The following is a 20208-nucleotide window of genomic DNA, read 5'->3' as shown; positions in this document are numbered from 1 at the left end:
GCTGAACCCCGGGAGCTGTGCGAACAAAGAAGAGAAAGGGAAGTCTCTCCCAGCAGCCTCAGGAGCAGCGGATTAAATCTCCACAATCAACTTGATGTACCCTGCACCTGTGGAATACATGAATAGAAAAAGAATCATCCCAAATTGAGGAGGTGGACTTTGAGAGCAAGATATATTACTTTTCCCCCTTTTCCTCTTTTTGTGAGTGTGTATATGTATGCTTCCGTGTGAGATTTTGTCTGTATAGATTTGCTTTCACCATTTGTCCTAGGGTTCTGTCCGTCTGATTTGTTGTTGTTTTGTTTTTTACTTTTTAAAAAAATTTTTTTCTTAATAATTATTTTTTATTTTAATAACTTTATTTTATTTTATCTTACTTTATTTTATTTTATTCTCTTTCTTTCTATTTTTTCTCCCTTTTATTCTAAGCTGTGTGGAGGACAGGCTCTTGGTGCTCCAGCCAGGAGTCAGTGCTGCGCCTCTGAGGTGCGAGAGCCAACTTCAGGACACTGGTCCACAAGAGACCTCCCATCTCCACGTAATATCAAATGGCGAAAATCTCCCAGAGATCTCCATCTCAACACCAAGACACAGCTTCACTCAACGACCAGCAAGCTACAGTGCTGGACACCCTATGCCATACAACTAGCAAGACAGAAACACAGCCCCACCCATTGGCAGAGAGGCTGCCTAAAATCATAATAAGGCCACAGACACCCCAAAACACACCACCAGACATGGACATGCCCACCATAAAGACAAGATCCAGGCTCATCCACCAGAACACAGGCACTAGTGCCCTCCACCAGGAAGCCTACACAACCCACTGAACCAACCTTAGCCACTGGGGACAGACACCAAAAACAACAAGAATTATGAACCTGCAGCCTGCAAAAAGGAGACCCCAAACACAGTAAGATAAGCAAAATGAGAAAACAGAGAAACACACAGCAGATGAAAGAGCAAGGTGAAAACCCACCAGACCTAACAAATGAAGAGGAAATAGGCAGTCTACCTGAAAAAGAATTCAGAATAATGATAGCAAAGATGATCCAAAATCTTGGAAATAGAATAGAGAAAATGCAGTAAACATTTAACAAGGACCTAGAAGAACAAAAGAGGAAACAAGCAACAATGAACAACACAATAAATGAAATTAAAAATACTCTAGAAGGGATCAGTAGGAGAATAACTGAGGCAGAAGAATGGATAACTGACCTGGAAGATAAAATAGTGGAAATAGCTACTGCAGAGCAGAATAAAGAAAAAAGAATGAAAAGAACTGAGGACAGTCTCAGAGACCTCTGGGACAACATTAAATGCACCAACATTCAAATTATAGGGGTCCCAGAAGAAGAAGAGAAAAAGAAAGGGACTGAGAAAGTATTTGAAGTGATTATAGTTGAAAACTTCCCTAATATGGGGAAGGAAATAGTTAACAAGTCCAGGAAGCACAGAGAGTCCCATACAGGATAAATCCAAGGAGAAACATGCCAAGAAACATATTAATCAAACTATCAAAAATTAAATACAGGGCTTCCCTGGTGGTGTAGTGGTTGAGAGTCCGCCTGCTGATGCAGGGGACACGGGTTCATGCCCCGGTCCGGGAACATCCCACATGCCGTGGAGTGGCTGGGCCCATGAGCCATGGCTGCTGAGCCTACATGTCCAGAGCCTGTGCTCCACAATGGGAGAGGCCACAACAGTGAGAGGGCTGCGTACCACAAAAAAAAAAAAAAAAAAAAAACGAAAACAAAAAAAATTAAATACAAAGAAAAAATATTAAAAGCAACAAGGGAAAAACAACAAATAACACACAAGGGAATCCCCATAAGGTTAACAGCTGATCTTTCAGCAGAAACTCTGCAAGCCAGAAGGGACTGGCAGGACATATTTAAAGTGATGAAGGAGAAAAACCTACAACCAAGATTACTCTACCCAGCAAGGATCTCATTCAGATTTGATGGAGAAATTAAAACCTTTACAGACAAGCAAAAGTTGAGAGAATTCAGCACCACAAAACCAGCTCTACAACAAATGCTAAAGGAACTTCTCTAGGCGAGAAACACAAGAGAAGGAAAAGACCTACAATAACAAACCCAAAACAATTAAGAAAATGGGAATAGGAACATACATATTGATAATTACCTTAAATGTGAATGGATTAAATGCTCCCACCAAAAGACACAGACTGGCTGAATGGATACAAAAACAAGACCCATATATATGCTGTCTACAAGAGACCCACTTCAGACATAGGGACACATACAGACTGAAAGTGAGGGGATGGGAAAAGATATTCTATGCAAATGGAAATCAAAAGAAAGCTGCAGCAGCAACTCTCATATCAGACAAAATAGTCCTTAAAATAAAGACTATTACAAGAGACAAAGAAGGACACTACATAATGATCAAGAGATCGATCCAAGAAGAAGATAAAACAATTGTAAATATTTAGCACCCAACATAGGAGCACCTCAATACATAAGGCAAATACTAACAGCCATAAAAGGGGAAATCGACAGTAACACAATCATAGTAGGGGACTTTAACACCCCACTTTCACCAATGGACAGATCATCCAAAATGAAGATAAAGAAACACAAGCTTTGAATGATACATTAAACACGATGGAGTTAACTGATATTCATAGGACATTCTATGCAAAAACAACAGAATATACTTTCTTCTCAAGTGCTCATGGAAATTCTCCTGGATAGATCATATCTTGGGGCGCAAATCAAGCCTTGGTAAATTTAAGAAAATTGAAATCGCATCAAGTATCTTTTCCGAGCACAACGCTCTGAGACTAGATATCAATTACAGGCAAAGATCTGTAAAAAATACAAACAATGGAGGCTAAACAATACACTACTTAATAATGAAGTGATCACTGAAGAAATCAAAGAGGAAATCAAAAAATACCTGGAAACACATGACAATGGAGACAAGACGACCCAAAACCTATGGGATGCAGCAAAAGCAGTCCTAAGAGGGGAGTTTATAGCAATACAATCCTACCTTAAGAAACAGGAGACATCTCAATAAACAACATAAAGCAATTTGAGAAAGAAGAACAAAAAAACCCCCAAAGTTAGCAGAAGGAAAGAAATTATAAATATCAGATCAGAAATAATGAAAAAGAAATGAAGGAAACAATAGCAAAGATCAATAAAACTAAAGCTGGTTCTTTGAGAAGATAAACAAAATTGATAAACCATTAGCCAGACTAAACAAGAAAAAGAGGAAGAAGACTCAAATCAATAGAATTAGAAATGAAAAAGGAGAAGTAACAACTGACACTGCAGAAATACAAAGGATCATGAGAGATTACTACAAGCAACTCTGTGCCAATAAAATGGACAACCTGGAAGAAATGGACAAATTCTTAGAAATGCACAACCTGCCAAGACTTAACCAGGAAGAAACAGAAAATATGAACCGACCAATCACAAGCACTGAAATTGAAACTGTGATTAAAAATCTTCCAACAACAACAACAACAAAATCTTCCAACAAACAAAAGCCCAGAACCAGATGGCTTCACAGGAGAATTCTATCAAATATTTAGAGAAGAGGTAACACCTATCCTTCTCAAATTCTTCAAAAATATAGCTGAGGGAGGAACACTCCCAAACTCATTCTACGAGGCCACCATCACCCTGATACCAAAACCTGACAAAGATGTCACAAGGAAAGAAAACTAGAGGCCCATATCACTGATGAACATAGATGCAAAAATCCTCAACAAAATACTAGCAAACAGAATCCAACAGCACATTAAAAGGATCATACACCATGATCAAGTGGGGTTTACTCCAGGAATGCAAGGATTCTTCAATATATGCAAATCAATCAACGTGATACACCATATTAACTAATTGAAGGAGAAAACACATATGATCATCTCAATAGACGCAGAGAAAGCTTTTGATAAAATTCAACACCCATATATGGTAAAAAAAAAAAAAAAACCTGCAGAAAGTATGCATAGAGGGAACTTTCCTCAACATAATAATGGCCATATATGACAAACCCACAGCCAACATCGTTCTCAGTGGTGAAAAACTAAAACCATTTCCACTAAGATCAGGAACAAGACAAGGTTGCCCACTCTCACCACTATTATTCAACATAGTTTTGGAAGTTGTAGCCAAGCAATCAGAGAAGAAAAAGATATAAAAGGAATACAAATTGGAAAAGAAGAAGTAAAGCTGTCACTGTTTGCAGATGACATGATACTATACATAGAGAATCCTAAAGATGCTACCAGAAAACTACTAGAGCTAATCAATGAATTTGGGAAAGTAGCAGGATACAAAATGAATGCACAGAAATCTCTGGCATTCCTACACACTAATGATGAAAAATTTGGAAGTGAAATTAAGAAAACACTCCCATTTACCATTGCAACAAAAAGAATAAAATATCTAGGAATAAACCTACCTAGGGAGACAAAAGACCTGTATGCAGAAAATTATGAGACACTGATGAAAGAAATTAAAGATGATACAAATAGATGGAGAGATATACCATGTTCTTGGATTGCAAGAATCAACATTGTGAAAATGACTCTACTACCCAAAGCAATCACAGATTCAATGCAATCCCTATCAAACTACCACTGGCATTTTTCACAGAACTAGAACAAAATATTTCACACTTTGTATGGAAACACAAAAGACCCCGAATAGCCAAAGCAGTCTTGAGAACGAAAAACGGAGAGGGAGGAATCAGGCTCCCTGACTTCAGACTATACTACAAAGCTACAGTAATCAAGACAGTATGGTACTGGCACAAAACCAGAAAGATAGATCAATGGAACAGGATAGAAAACCCAGAGATAAACCCACGCACATATGGTCACCTTATCTTTGATAAAGGAGGCAAGAATATACAGTGGAGAAAAGACAGCCTCTTCAATAAGTGATGCTGGGAAAACTCGACAGATACCTGTAAAAGTATGAAATTAGAACACTCCCTAACACCATACACAAAAATAAACTCAAAATGGCTTAAAGACCTAAATGTAAGGCTAGACACTATCAAACTCTTAGAGGAAAACATAGGCAGAACACTCTATGACATAAATCACAGCAAGATCCTTTTTGACCCACCTCCTAGAGAAATGGAAGTAAAAACAAAAATAAACAAATGGGACCTAATGAAAGTTAAAAGCTCTTGCACAGCAAAGGAAACCATAAACAAGACCAAAAGACAACCCTCAGTATGGGAGAAAATATTTGCAAATGAAGCAACTGATAAAGGATTAATCTCCAAGGTTTACAAGCAGCTCATGCACCTCAATATGAAAAACACAAAAAACCCAATTCTAAAATGGGCAGAAGACCTAAATAGACATTTCTCCAAAGAAGATATACAGATTGCCAACAAACACATGAAAGAATGCTCAACATCATTAATCATTAGAGAAATGCAAATCAAAACTACAATGAGATATCATCTCACACCGGTCAGGATGGCCATCATCAAAAAATCTAGAAACAATGGATGCTGGAGAGGGTGTGGAGAAAGGGGACTGTTGGTGTGAATGTAAATTGATACAGCCACTATGGAGAACAGTATGGAAGTTCCTTAAAAAACTACAAATAGAACTACCATATGACCTAGCAATCCCACTACTGGGCATGTATCCTGAGAAAACCATAATTCAAAGAGTCATGTACCAAAATGTTCATTGCAGCTCTATTTACAATAGCCAGGACATGGAAGCAACCTAAGTGTCCATCAACAGATGAATGGATAAAGAAGATGTGGCACATATATACAATGGAATACTACTCAGCCATAAAAAGAAATGAAATTGAGATATTTGTCGTGAGGTGGATGACCTAGAGTCTGTCATATAGAGTGAAGTAAATCAGAAAGAGAAAAACAAATACCGTATGCTAACACACAATATGGAATCTAAGAAAAAAACATAAAGGTCATGAAGAACCTAGGGGTAAGACGGGAATAAAGACACAGACCTACTAGATAATGGAGTTGAGGATATGGGGAGGGGGAAGGGTAAGCTGGGACAAAGTGAGAGAGTGGCATGGACATATATACACTACCAAACGTAAAATAGATAGGTAGTGGGAAGCTGCCGCATAGCACAGGGAGATCAGCTTGTTGCTTTGTGACCACCTAGAGGGGTGGGATAGGGAGGATGGGAGAGAGGGAGACGCAAGAGGGAAGAGATATGGGAACATATGTATATGTATAACTGATTCAGTTTGTTATAAAGCAGAAACTAACACACCATTGTAAAGCAATTATACTCCAATAAAGATGTTAAAAAAAAAGAAAAATCAACCAATCTAAACTGACCCAGAGCTGACAAAGATATTAGAATTATCAAACATTGTTGGGGGTTGAATTATGCCCCCCAAAAAGATATCTTAAAGTTCTAACACCTGGCACCTGTGAATGTGACCTTATTTGGAAATAGGGTCTTTGCAGGTATTCAAGTTAAATTGAGGTCAGAGTGGATTAGGGTGGACCTTAATATAATGCCTGCTGTCCTTATAGGAAAAGAGAAGTATGGACACAGAGATACACAGAGAGAACATCTTGTGATGATAGAAGAGAAATTGGAGTAATGCAAGCCAAGTGACGCAAGTCAAGGATTGCTGGCAACTATCACAAGCTGGAAGAGGCAATGAAGGATCCTTCCCTAGAGCCTTCAGAGAAAGAACACCCCTGCCAACACCTTTATTTTGGACTTCTAGCCTCCAGAACTGTGAGTGAATTAATTTCTTCTGTTTTAAGCCACCAAGTTTGTGGTTCTTTTTTTTCAGCAGCCCTGGGAAACTAATTCAGATATCAAAATAGTTACTGTGATTTAGATGTTCAGAAATTTACATAAAGACAAGGAAAATACGTTAAAGCCCAAATAGAACTTCTAGATATGAAAACTTCACCTGAGATGAAAAATACACTGGTAAGACTAGTGGCAAATTAACTCTTTCAGAAAAAGAGAAAAAGAATACTGAATATGAAAACATAGCAAAAGAAACTGTCTAAATGAAAAATAGAAAAAGAAAAGTTTTGATATAAAAAGCATCAATGAGCTCTTTGTGGGACAACTTCATTCAGCCTAATGTAAGTGTAATAACTGGAATCTCCAAAGGAGTAAAGAGAGATAAGGGGATAGAGAAAGTATTCATACATGAAGAAATAAAGCCTGAAATTTTTTCAAATTATAAAATTTGAAAACCATAAATGCACAAATCCAAGACCCTCAAAATACTGCATAAGAAAGATGAAGAAAAATACATCAAGGCACATGATAAAATGACTCTTAACCAGTGATAACAAAAGTCTTAAAAGCATCCTATGGGAGAAAAAAACATGCTGCAAAAGAACAAAGAAAAATGACAGAAGATTTGCCCTTGGGAACGATGCAAGCAACAAGACAATGAAGCCATATTTTGTAAGTACTGAAAAGAAAAAACTGTCAGTCTATGACTCTGTACTAAGCAATGATACCCTTTAAAAATAAAGGCAAAACTAGCACTTTTCAGACCCACAAAACCTGGCATAATTTGTAACCAGAAGATCTGTACTACAAGAAACGTTAAAGTCTTTCAAGCAAAAGCCGGGTGACAGGAGAAAATACGGCTCTACGTACACTCAGGAATGAAGACCAAAAAGGATAACTAAATGAGTCTTTTCTTATGACTTAAATTTCTTTGAAAGATAACTGGTTATCTTAACAAAGATAATAAGAACGTATTGTAGAGTTTATAGCTTACGCATAGGTAAAATGTACGGCAACAGAAGCATAAAGTCCAGGAAAGGAGAAATGGAAGTAACACCGTTATAGGGTTCTTAAACCATACATAAAGCAGTGTAATAGCAGCTGCAGGTAGACTCTGATAACTTAAAGACATCCACTATAAACCCTAAAGCAGGCACTATAATAACCAAACAGTTATAGCTAAGAGTCAACAAAGAAGATGAAATGGAATCATAAAAACTCCTGAATTAATCCAAACAGGTTAAAAAAAGAAAAGGAAAAGGGATCAAAGAATAGATGGGATGAATAGAAAACCAGGAGCAAGATTACAGACTGAAACATAATATCAATAATGGCATCTTGGGCTTCCCTGGTGGCTCAGTGGTTGAGGGTCCGCCTGCCGAGGCAGGGGACACGGGTTCGTGCCCCTGTCCGGGAGGATCCCACATGCCGCGGAGCGGCTGGGCCCGTGAGCCATAGCCGCTGGGCCTGTGTGTCCGGAGCCTGTGCTCCACAATGGGAGAGGACACAACAGTGAGAGGCCCGCGTACCAGAAAAAATTTTTTTTAAAATTTTTAAAAAAGTAATAATAATGGCATCAAATGTAAATGATCTACACAATCCAAATAAAAAGCAAAGATTGAAAGCAAAACCTGCTTTCAATCTGCTATTTATAAGAAATGGCAGTTCAAATATAAGGATGCAAAGAGGTTGAAGTAAAAGTATAGAAAAAGACTAGCATGGTAACACTAATCAAAAGAAAGTTGGATTGTCTCTATCTATAACATAAAAAAGTCAATTAAAAAGAAAAGGACATCACAAGAGATAAAAAAGTACATTTAATAATGATAAAGGCATCAATTCAAGAAAATAAGAGTTCTAAATAGTTGTATATTTAATAGTAGAACTTCAAAACATATGAATCAAAAACTGATAGAAATACAATGGAAAAAAAGACAAATCCCCAATTATAGTAAAAAAAATTTTAGGACCCATGTCTCAATAATTGACATAACAAGTAGATAGAAAAATCAGCAAAAATATAGATGACTTGAACAACACTATCAACAACTTGATCTGTTGTCATTTGTAGAACACATTCAGAATGCACATTTTTTTCAAAAACACACTGAACATTTGTCAAAATAGACCTTATTCTGAGTCTCACTAAATTTAAAAGTTCTCAAGTCATACAAACTATGTTCTCTCTCTACAGTGGAATAAATTTAGAAATCAATAACAGAACAATATGTGAAAAATCCCCAAATATTTGGAAACTAAATAACACACTACTAAATGACCCAGAAATCAAAGAAGAAAATTAGAAAGTATTTTCAGCTGAATGATAATAAATATCAAAACCTAAGAGATGTCTCTAAAGCAGTACTTAGAGGGAAAATCTATAGCACTATACAATATTATCTTTTAAAAAGGTCTCAAATCAATGACCTGAGCCTTCACCATAAGAAACTAAGAAAAGAAAGGCAAATTAAACCCAACAGATGCAAAAGAAAGGAGATAATAAAGATCTGAGCAGGTATCAATGAAATAGAACATAGAAAAACAATAGAGAATCTATGAAACAAAAAGTTGCTTCTTTGCGAATATTTATAAAATTGATAAACCTCTAGACATACTTATCAGGAAAGGAAGAGTGAAGACACAAATACCAGTATCAGGTATGAGAGTGCTGACATTAGAACAGATTATACAAATATGAAGAGGATAAGAGAATATTATGAACACATTTATGACAATAAGTTCAAAAATTTAAATAAAATGGACAAATACATAGTAAAACACAAACTGTTAAAGCTGTCTCAGGAAGAATTAGATACACTGAATAGCCCTACCATCTATTTTTAGAAATTTAATTTGAAGTTAAAAACCTTCCAGCAAGTAAAAATGTCCAGATAGCTTCACTGGTGAATTCTACCACATAACTAAGAAAGAAATAATGTCGATTCTACACAAACTTACACAAATTTGAAGAGGAGGGAATATTTTCTAACTTATTCTATGATGGCAGAATTAGCCTTATACAAAAACTTAACAAAAACATTACAAAAAAGAAAATGACAGTTAACATCTATGCAAAACCCATAACCAAATTTTAGAAAATTTAATCATAAAATAAATTAAAAACTTAATATGTCATGATCAAGTGGTGTTTATCCCTGGAATGCAAAATGGGTTTAACATTCAAAAATCCATCACTTTTATTCACCACATTAACAGACTAAAAAAGAAAAATGCTGACTCATCTTAACAGATGCAGAAAAAGCATTTGGAAAACTCTAATACCTATTCCTGATTAAAAACTCTAAGAAAAGGAGAATAGAAGGAAAATTTCTCAACCTGATGAAAAGCATTTATGGAAACTGTATACTTAACATCATATTTCATGATGAAAGAATGATTTCCCCCATATGATTAGAAACAAGATGATAACTGCCCTTAATCTTTCTACTCAAAATCGTACTGGAGTTTCTAGCCTGTGCAGTCCAATAGGAAAAAGAAATGAGAAGCATTCAGATTGGAAGAGAAGTAAACGATCTATACTCAGACAATACAACTCATCTATGTGGATAATTGGATGGAATCTATGAAACAGCTTCTAGAACTAATAAGTGAATTTCGTGATATTGCAGCCAAGCTATCAGATAACTGCAGCCCTAGCCGTCATTTTGTTTGCAACCTCATGATAGACCTTAAGCCAGAGCATCCAGTTAGACCTCTCCCAAATTGCACCACAGAAACTCTGAGATAGTAAATGTTGTTTTAAGCCAATATTTAACATTTTGGGGTTATTGATTATGCTGCAACAGATAGCTAATATAGCCATTGCCTATTCATTCATTTAACATTTATTATTTCCTAACTCTGAGCTAGGCACTGTTCTTGGTGTTAGGGATACAGTGGCAAAAAAAAAAAAAAAAAAAGCAAGGTTCCTGCTTTCATGGAGCTTATATTTTGATGGGGATGGGAGAGCAGCAAGAGACAGGCAATAAATGAGCAAACTAATTAATAATAATAACAAGAGATAAGTGCTTTGGTGAGGTAATATGATGGGGGGATCGTTACTTGAGAAAGCTTTTTCCAGAAAACCTTACGATATTTAAACAACAACTTGAATGATGTGACGATCTGGGGACAAATTTTTCCGGGCATAGAGTTCAACAATAGCAAAGGCCCAGAGGTGATAATAAACTTGTCTCTTTCCAGGTCCAGCAAAGTGATGGTAAGGGCCAGATCTTGAAAAACAGGAATCAGCAAACTTGTCTTCTAGGTCAAATCCTGCCCGAGTCCTGTTCCAGTACAGCCTACAAGCTAAAAATGGCTTTTACATTTTTAGAGGGTTGTATGAAAAAGAAGAAGGAGGAGAAGATGTGACAAAGATCCTATGTGGCCCACAAAGCCTAAAACATCTAGGTTCTTCACAGGAAAATTTCTTCACACGAAAAGTTTACAGGCACCCATAGTAGGATTTCATTGGTTAGTATAAAGAATTTATACTTAATTTTCTTTAAATTTTTTTAATTTCTTCTTTATATTGTGGAATAGTATTCCATTGTATGGATGTATCACTCTTTGTTATCTATTACCTAGTGGAAGAACATTTGGGTGATTTCCAGTTTGGGGGGATTAGGAACAAAGCCACTAAAAAAATTGAAATACACATATTTAAAGTGCACAGTCTGATGAATTTTGGCAAATGTATACATCCACTTATGTCCAGTCTAATCAAGATGTAGAACATTTCTATCAATATAACTGCCATGAGTTCTCTGCTGTCCTTTTCCAGTCAATCTCCCCTAACCATTATTCTGATTTCCTTCACCATAACTTCCTCCCGCCGTCCCAGAAGTTCATATAAATGGAACCATATATAGCATGTAAGAAGATGCTATATGATGCCATATGCTCCTTTTACCCAAGAAGAATTAGTAAGCAATTGAAAGTTTTTGAGAGCGAAATTGGCACAATCTGATATTTATTTTAAATTATCTTCTTGGCTACTGTGTGAAGGATGATGAGTATACAATAGTGTGCCCCTTAAGTATTCTTCCTCTTCCCATCTTCTGGGGGGATATGTAGCTCGATAATATTCCTGGCCAGACCAGAATTTACAGGTCGACTTCAACTACATAGAGCAAAGCTCGATTCAAGAGTTCCATTCAAGGCACTCGAACAGTTTCTGCCGTTCCAGGTTCTCCCGGCAGGTGGCGCCAGAGCCCAGTTCCTGGCCTGCCTCGCCGAGTCCGCGCGCGGCAGTGAGAGCCGGACGCCGCCGAACGCCGCCAGACGGCTCCCCGCGGCGATTTCTGCGCTAGTGGCTGCGCGCTCCCAGAGGTCCGGGTTTGCGCTGAAGTTGGGGAGCCGTGAGGATCCCCCCGTGGGTGTCGCGCCCCGGCCTCGGCCGCACCTCGGGCTGGCAAGCCACATGTGCCCGCCTCCGACCCTCGACAGAGGCGTCCTAGGCCAGGAAGAGCTGAAGTTCTGCGGCACCGGCGTCCGTCCCGGGACGGTCCTTTCCGCTGCAACTTTCTCTGGATAGAGGGTGCGTGCGGATGGATCCCGACAGGGAGCGCTTTGGAGAGGCTACCCACCCATGGGAAGAGGTGGCCCGTTGGGTTTAGAGCCAAGGAAAGGAGCGGGCGTGTAAACTAGGCTTTGGAGGGAAGTAATGGGAGGGGCGCGTGAGGCAGGTTGGAGGGCAGAGAGGACAGCCCGGACCGGCGCTGATTGTCAGGCAACAGACGGGAGTGGCATGGGGCAAGGAAAGTGAAGTACGTAAGCTTGTTTGGGTGGAGGGTTGCCTAGGGAAACGGAGCACTTGAGAGCCTCTTCTTTCCCCTCTCCAGCCTCCTCTTTGGTGCTGAAGTCACGACCCCATCGATTTCTCCTTCCTCCCACCCCTCCCGCTCTCCTTCAGCCTGAGGGAACCCGAGGCGCAGAGGGCTGAGAATGAGGCGATAGTGGAGGATGAAGACATAGCCTTGGAGCCCCGAGGACAATGAAACCGACGCCCCTGCTGCAGCTGGCGCTGCTTCTTGTCCTGCCCAGGAGCCTGAGGGGGAAAGGGTGTCCTTCTCCGCCCTGCAAATGCCACCAGGAGGACGACTTCAGAGTCACCTGCAAGGATATCCACCGCATCCCCAGCTTACCGCCCAGTACGCAGACCCTGTGAGTACCTGGGAGAGGAGAGGGGAGGACTCAGGAGCCAAAGTCGGCTGGAAAAGGTGGATGGAAGTGCACAAAAAGAGCTTGAGAGGGTTGTGTGTGCGTGTGTGTGTGGGTGGGTGTGTGTGTGCGCGCTATGAGTAAAAACTCCATCGACCAAACGTGGGATTGCTGACGCTCGAGTTACTCATAACACAGAAAAAGTTAACGAAAAAAGTTAACGAAATTTTAGTACAAGATGAAAAGTGAGAGTTGTTCTTTCTAAAGAGCTGCTGTTCTGCACTTTGCCTACTCCCAGACCTGGCTGAATCTTAATTTTACTTAAGATGTAAATAAGATTAATAGCAACTCAAAAACGGATCCTTTTGATCTTATTTTGGGTGATGAAAATTGCAAAAAAAAAAAGGGGGGGTTTCAACTTTTAATCTTTCTAGATGGGAAATTATCTTAGCAGGTCTCTTGGTTCATCAAACAGTTGACAAAAATTTAATCAGGGCTCTTTTAAAAACACAGTCGTCCCTCGGTATACATGGGGGATTGGTTCCAGGACCCCTGTGTACACTCAAATCAGAGGATGCTCAAGTATAGCATTTGCATATCACCTATGCACATCCTCCTGTATACTTTAGATCATCTCTAAATTACTTATAATACCTAATACAATGTAAATGCTATGTAAATAGTTGCCAGTGTGTGGCAAATCCAGGTTATGCTTTTTGGAACCTTCTGGAATTTTGTTCCCCCAAATATTTTCAATCCAGTGTTGGTTGAATCTGCAGATATGAAACCTGCCCAGATGGACGGTCAACTGAATATCCTTTATACTTTGGAACTCACTTTGTATGAAGTATTTGAGTTATTTACTCAAATGTGAGATACCCACTGATGTAGTGCATCCAAAAATCTCCTTTGGCTTTGGCATGGTAGAGGTATAAAGAGATGAAATTTCATAAAGTACATTTTTATCTGCGTGTTAAATGTTACCAGATTAGAAACTTGATGTTAAATGAGTTTTGTGTACATCTGTTCCTTAACAGATGTTGAAATCAACGATTGAAAGGATAATTGTAAACAAGGGAAGAAGGCTTTCTTGGGTAATTAGAAATAGAACAGTAGGAAAGAATAGTAAGACAATCTGGTTTTACTGTTTACTTAACTGGTTAAACCCAGTTAAGGTACAAAAGCTCAGGTTATTAAAGAAAATGTAGGTAAGTGGAAAGCAATGGTGAAGTTGTATTTAAGATTTCCTCAAGAATTCAGCTCATAGGGACATTCAACAGTGGGTTATGAACGTTTTGGACACAGGTGTGTATTTCTATGCTGCGATATCTCAGTTTCTTATCTCACCTGGGTCAATTAGTGTAATAACATCCAGTGAATAACATTCATTCTCGGGCTTCCCTGGTGGTGCAGTGGTTAGGAATCCACCTGCCAATACAGGGGGCGCGGGTTTGAGCCCTGGTCTGGGAAGATCCCACATGCGGTGGAGCAACTAAGCCTGTGCACCACAGCTACTGAGCCTGCGCTCTAGAGCCTGCGAGCCACAGCTACTGAAGCCCGCACGCTTAGAGCCCGTGCTCCACAACAAGAGAAGCCACCGCAGTGAGAAGCCCGCACACCAGAACAAAGAGCAGCCCCCGCTTGCCACAACTAGAGAAAGCCTGCGTGCAGTAACGAAGATCTCCATGCTGCCACTACAGAATAAAATACGTTCTTACCTCTTGATTAAACCCCTGCATTGACTCCCCATGTCTCCCATGATAAAACTCTTTTGTACAACCTACAAGATCCTTTAAGACGTAGCCCAGTCTTTCAAACCTCATGGCTCCTACTCTGTCACACTTTTCACTCCTACTGAACAGAATTTCTGGCACTTTCCCCAAAGTTCTTTGCTCTCACAACTAACTGCCTAGGCCTTCCCTTCCACATTCTCTTCCCTCTGCCTAAAGCGACTTTTCCCTTTTCTTCATCTGGCTGATGCCTACTCCAAGGTCCAGATTAGGTGTCAACTCCTTCAGGAAGCCCCTCCTGGTCCATGACCCCTAGGCTGGGTGAGCGACCTTCTCCACAACATTCTGTGCATTCACCCTGTCCTAGCCCTTACACACAGCTTTTCCGTAACTTGATATTTCTTTGAGTGCCTGTCTAAGCAGGACGTGAGCTTCTCTAACACAGGGACCCTGTCATTCAACTCTGGAACTACTCTGATGCTCAAAAAAAAGCTTGTTAGGTGAATGAAAGAACAAACAAATATGCTGGTCTCAGATTGTCTGCTGTGTGTGGGGAGAAAGGAGGCCAGAGACATCATGACTTCAGAGACTTCTTTAAGGGGAGCAGAACTTCAAGAGTCATTGAAGAGAAATGTGGCTCTGGCAGTGGAAGGGAAGCTGGAATCATTCTGTGTATAGTTCCACCAAGTGATGGGACAGGTAGTGTCAGAGAAAGAGCAATGAAATCAGAGTCAGGATACACATCTCTTCCTCCCTCTCTCACTAACTGTGAAATTAGGTGAGATAATTTATGTGGCAGGACCCAAGTTTCCTTCAGGGTAAAAGGGAGGGTTCCATTAGGTTCTTTCTGATGCCTGTGATGCAATGAGAATAGTCTGAGGGAATCCACTGAATCACTGGATAAAGACAGTAGTGGGGAGAATCTGACCTTGAAAACAGTGGGAAGGTGGGGAGAGGGAGGGCAGGAGGGGAGCTGTTCTGAAGAATGAAGTTATCCTGAGATAGAGAAGAGAAAATTGATGAAAAGTATAGGTTAAAGAGCATGCTAATTTGAACAATGACCGCAGCCCTGGGCAAAAGTAGCAGATTGATTTTCAAATCTTTTGGGGGCAGTAGAACTCTTCTGTGAAAGGAAAGCTTATGAGAGAAGTCAAATATGTAAAGCTAACAATCATACTGTGCTTTTTCCTGTTCTCAGTACTTTATACCAACTCACCCATTGAATCCTCACAAAATCAAATCTAGTAGACGATTTTATTACTCTCATTTTATAGATGAGAAAACTGAGACACAACAGAAATGAAGCTATTTGCTCAATGTCACACAACTTGTAAGCGGTACTCAGGATGTGAAATACTGCAGAGCTGCACCCTGAGCCCCCTGCTTTCAGAGGAAAATGGGTCTCACCCTGCCAGCTCTTCCCCAGTATGGTCGTGAGGCTTTGGAGAAAAAAGTTTGAAAGCTAGTGATGTCCAATAAGCCACAGATAACCTTGGGGGCTATTGTCCCTAGAAATATGCAGTAACTCAGAAAATGGGAGGGTAAGAGGAAAATAAAACAAGGAAAGAAAGAAGGAGGGAAAGAAGAAATTGGGAGGGAGGATTGGGACAGAGGGAGGAAAAGAAAGACTACATCTATCGTACAAGGCCTTCCCTGCTGGAGCAAACCAGATCCTTGTCATTAAAAACCTGTTCTGAGTGGTAACCCCTATTCCAAATACAGATGCTGTTTAACCATTGCCTAGCCATTTTACAAATTACTATGGTGCAATTTTCCCTAACCCTTACCTTCTATCCACATAGTATGGTGCTGAAAGGTAAAGAGATTGCCTCTTTCTTCACCACCCATACACCTGTCACATGGGCTGGGTGGGAGTTATACTGTTTATGGCTCCCACTGAAACAGTGGTTTGGAATCTTTTCTTCCACTTCCCTCCCTCCAAATGGGCATGATACACTCTCTTTATAACAGTGGTTCTAACTAGGTGAGAAGTGAGGGAGAGCTGGTATCCCTACTCCCCGGTGGAACATTCTAGAATCTTTGATATACAGGTAGTCTGAAAAAATTGCTCCTTCCAATTGGGAAGTACTGATTTAAGGGAACGTTAATGAAGCAAGAAGAATAAAATTTAAGTTTTCATGTATAATTATAGATCATATTACCTTAACACCAAGGATAACAAGATTGACCCATCACTCTCATTCAGAGAGTTGCCATTTGCTACTTCTGTGTATAAGAGACCATCCCTTCTCTGAGGAGGTAGATGAGGTTAGACGGCTGTTCTGGATTTCTGTGGATTCTTCCTCAAGAAAGTGCTGCCTTACCTTGCCTTGTCCTTTTAACCCACCTGCTTTTAGTTTTATGATGGTGACAATCATTGCCTCCACCCCCTCCATCCCCCGCCTTCCAGAGTCTAGGGCTTCAGTGAAGTAGTGGTTTGTCCATCACGCACTTGTGTGCCTTCAGAAATGTTTCTGAAAGAGTTGTAGCTATTGTTTTCGGGTTCTGCATTTTGCTTCAGTTTTTAGTCATTTGCATTCTGTATCTGTGTCTCTAATTGATGGCCTGCCCTGTTGTCTTCTAAACTGAAGATGGTAACTCACCATCTTCAGGATTTTTGCCTTCTCTGTGTTCTACCCGTGCTATGATTTACTCAATATTTTTAGGTTGACTCACTTCTTCAACTAAAAGAAATCTGTTTAGAAGGCTTATATTGTGACTATAAGTGGAAAATTAGCACGCCTTGCTCTAAATAGGAGGTAACTAGAAAACTAAATACAATTAAAACATAAATGTAATTCTATTCTAGCTCAAGACTATTGTCTTTGAATGTTCTGAGCCTGAGGCTGCCTTCTCTTTGTTATAAAGGAAGTTTAATAAGTGTTCAAGAAATATCAAAGAGATATCAATCCACCAATCCTTGGTGGTGTCAGAAAGACTGAAGGACAATGGAAAAGGGAATCACTTTCTCACTGTGTGATTCAATATTATTTAATGCCATGTGGGCATTCCACCTAAAATAATCTCAAGTTTCTCCAAATCACACCTGTTTTACACTTAGGGAAATGTGGATTCATTCTACATTTCACAATTACTTCAGTTACAATTAGCGGTCATAACCTGAATAACATTTGGCTTCAACCTAAAGAGAAGCCCTCTGCTTCAGCACCCATATCCTGTCCAAACATGGACCAATACTTTGTGTCTTATAAAGGCAGCTTCACTTCACACTTCCAGGCTCTGTGACTTATTCTCTGTTATTCTGTGTGAGTATGTGTGTGTGTATATCAGTCAAGGTTTTCATTGGTAAGTAACAGAAAACCCGCTATGTCTAGCTTAAGGAGAAAAGAAATATTTTGAAAGAATTACATATAATTTACAGAATCATCGTAGAACCAGGCTTTGAGAATAGGCCAAGGCCCACAGCAGGCAGGAAGTTGGAACCACCGCCAACCATCTGGTTGGAACAACTCCATGGACAATACCGTGATCACAGCCACAGAACATCTGTGGTGCTGGGCACCCAGTTGTATAGCTGCTGGACTATCTGTGTGCTGTCATAACTAATTTCTCAATTGTCCCTGCCTCTTTGAATCACCAGCCAGAGAATGATATCCTATGTGAGAGCAACTGATTATCTGGTGTAGTTTACCTGCTGTGTCCTAGCTGCTGGGGGTAGGAAGAGGAAAGAGGTCTCCCTTTATCATTTTTGGTGTCAGCAGTAGGAGATGCAGAATAGTGTCCTTCTAATATTACACACAATGGGGAATTTCCCACCAAAGAGGGGCCATATGCCCTCTACATGGCTCATCACTTCTTTCATTCTGCAAATGTTTAATAAGCACTGGCTATATTCCAGACACTGTGCTAAGCTCTGGATTTGGTGGAGAATGATGCCAACATGTCCCTGTCCTCAGGGGTCTCACAGTCTAGTGTGGAAGCTGAATATTAATCCAATAATCCCATAAACATGTAATTAGAATTGTGTAAGTGTGCTGAGAGTATACTTGGTGGAAATGGGCAGTGGGGGCGGGGCTAACTTTGACTGGGGTTCAAAGAAGGCTTTGAGCTGTATCCTGAACCAGTAGAATTTGGGTATAAGCGTTTCATGGAGGGTGAGGAAGCATTGTTCCAGGAGATGGAACTGTTCGTTTGAAGAACTTTGGAGAATTCTAACTTAAATGCTGAAGGGTTTGATTAATTCACTTGGGACAAAGATATTGATGGGCAACAAAATATGTACTACATACTTTCTTCATAATACAATACAGGTCAAAGTGAATTCTGATGTCAGTGGGGGCAGCTTTTGTGTCCAAAGAAGGCTTTTGAGGGTAACTGGTTTTAAAAACAAATATTTGACTCATTAAAGTAATAAATGTAAAACCTAGGGTTTTTTTTTTTTAGTTTTCCATGTATTTATTATTTTATTTGTAAATCTAGTTGTAACAATTACTTTAAGGAAGACTTTATAATTTAATAATATCTTAATAAGTACTTTAATAAAATAATAAGTAGTTTAAATGAATACAAATGTAATATATTTTCTTTTAAAGCATGTGAATATTTGACAAAACTTTCCAAAGACTTGGAAAATTCTAGAAAGTCTATTAAATTAAATCTTATAAGTACCGGGAATCCTAAGTTTTTAGATATCCCAGTGCTCTTTACGGGGCAGGAGAATAAAGTGGTTAAGAGCATGCTCTCTGGAGTGAGGTCATCTGGGTTGAATGGCTTGCTGTACTGTTTCCTAGGTATGCTTTTGAGAATGTAGGAGAGAAAAAAATTTCCCCCTACCCTTCTAAGTTCTCGGCTGGGGCCTCTGTAACAGTAACAGATTAACAAAAGAAAGGCATACAAATTTATTTAATATAAGTTTTACATGACATGACACAGAGCTTTCACAAGGAAATGAAGACCCCAAGAAGCATTATACCTGAGCGTCTTTATGCTAGTTTTGATGAAGCATGGTGAGCCATGGAACAATATGACAAGACAAAAAAAGGTGTGAGCTAAGTGTAATAAAGGGGCAAACAGCAAAGTCTGTTCATTCAGATTCCTCTTGCCTTCCCTCTGTCTTTAGAGATAGGGATGGTCCTTCCCTCCGGGTATAGGGAGGACACCTCTCACAAGAGGGTGTTGTGACCTGCTTTGGGGGAAGGTCAGAAAGTCCTCCCTGCACATGCTGTTTCTCAAATTCCTTAAAATACTCAATATGCCAAAGTTCTGTATTTTGGGGTAGCCTGTCCTAAACCCCATCAGGAACATTGCCTGATTGTTCTGTGCCTCAGTTTCTTCATCTATAAAATAAGGATAAAAATAGTACCTGCCTCATTGGATTGCTGGGAGGTGTGAATGACCTAACACTGTTAAAGAATAATTTTCAAAGGCAGGTAAAATTATGACTCTCCTACAGCTATAAATTGAACACATTAAAGATTGTACTTAACTCATTGCAGCGTATTAGTTTCCTAAGACTGCCGTAACAGAGTATCACAAACTGAGGAGCTTACCATAACAGAAATGTATTGTCTCACGGTTCTGGAAGCTAAG

The 20208-nt window shown here is 39.5% G+C and overlaps 1 protein-coding gene across 2 annotated transcripts in view; it reads left to right on the top strand.

Moving 5' to 3' along the window:
* Positions 1–12761: 12761 nt before the first annotated feature.
* TSHR (thyroid stimulating hormone receptor) overlaps positions 12762–20208 on the top strand; it is a gene marked incomplete at both ends in the record, with an annotated part of 164221 nt that continues 156774 nt past the window's right edge. For both annotated transcript variants that reach the window (XM_082855132.1, XM_082855133.1), the window contains one exon: positions 12762–12931. In XM_082855132.1, coding sequence (XP_082711258.1) covers positions 12762–12931 — 170 coding nt within the window. The remainder of the gene's footprint in view (positions 12932–20208) is intronic.

The sequence above is a fragment of the Leucopleurus acutus genome, assembly GCF_964270905.1.
Source record: "Leucopleurus acutus genome assembly, chromosome: 1".
Lineage (NCBI taxonomy): Eukaryota > Metazoa > Chordata > Mammalia > Artiodactyla > Delphinidae > Leucopleurus > Leucopleurus acutus.
The sequence above is the reverse complement of the archived record's forward strand: the minus strand, read 5'-3'. Positions and strand labels throughout refer to the sequence as shown.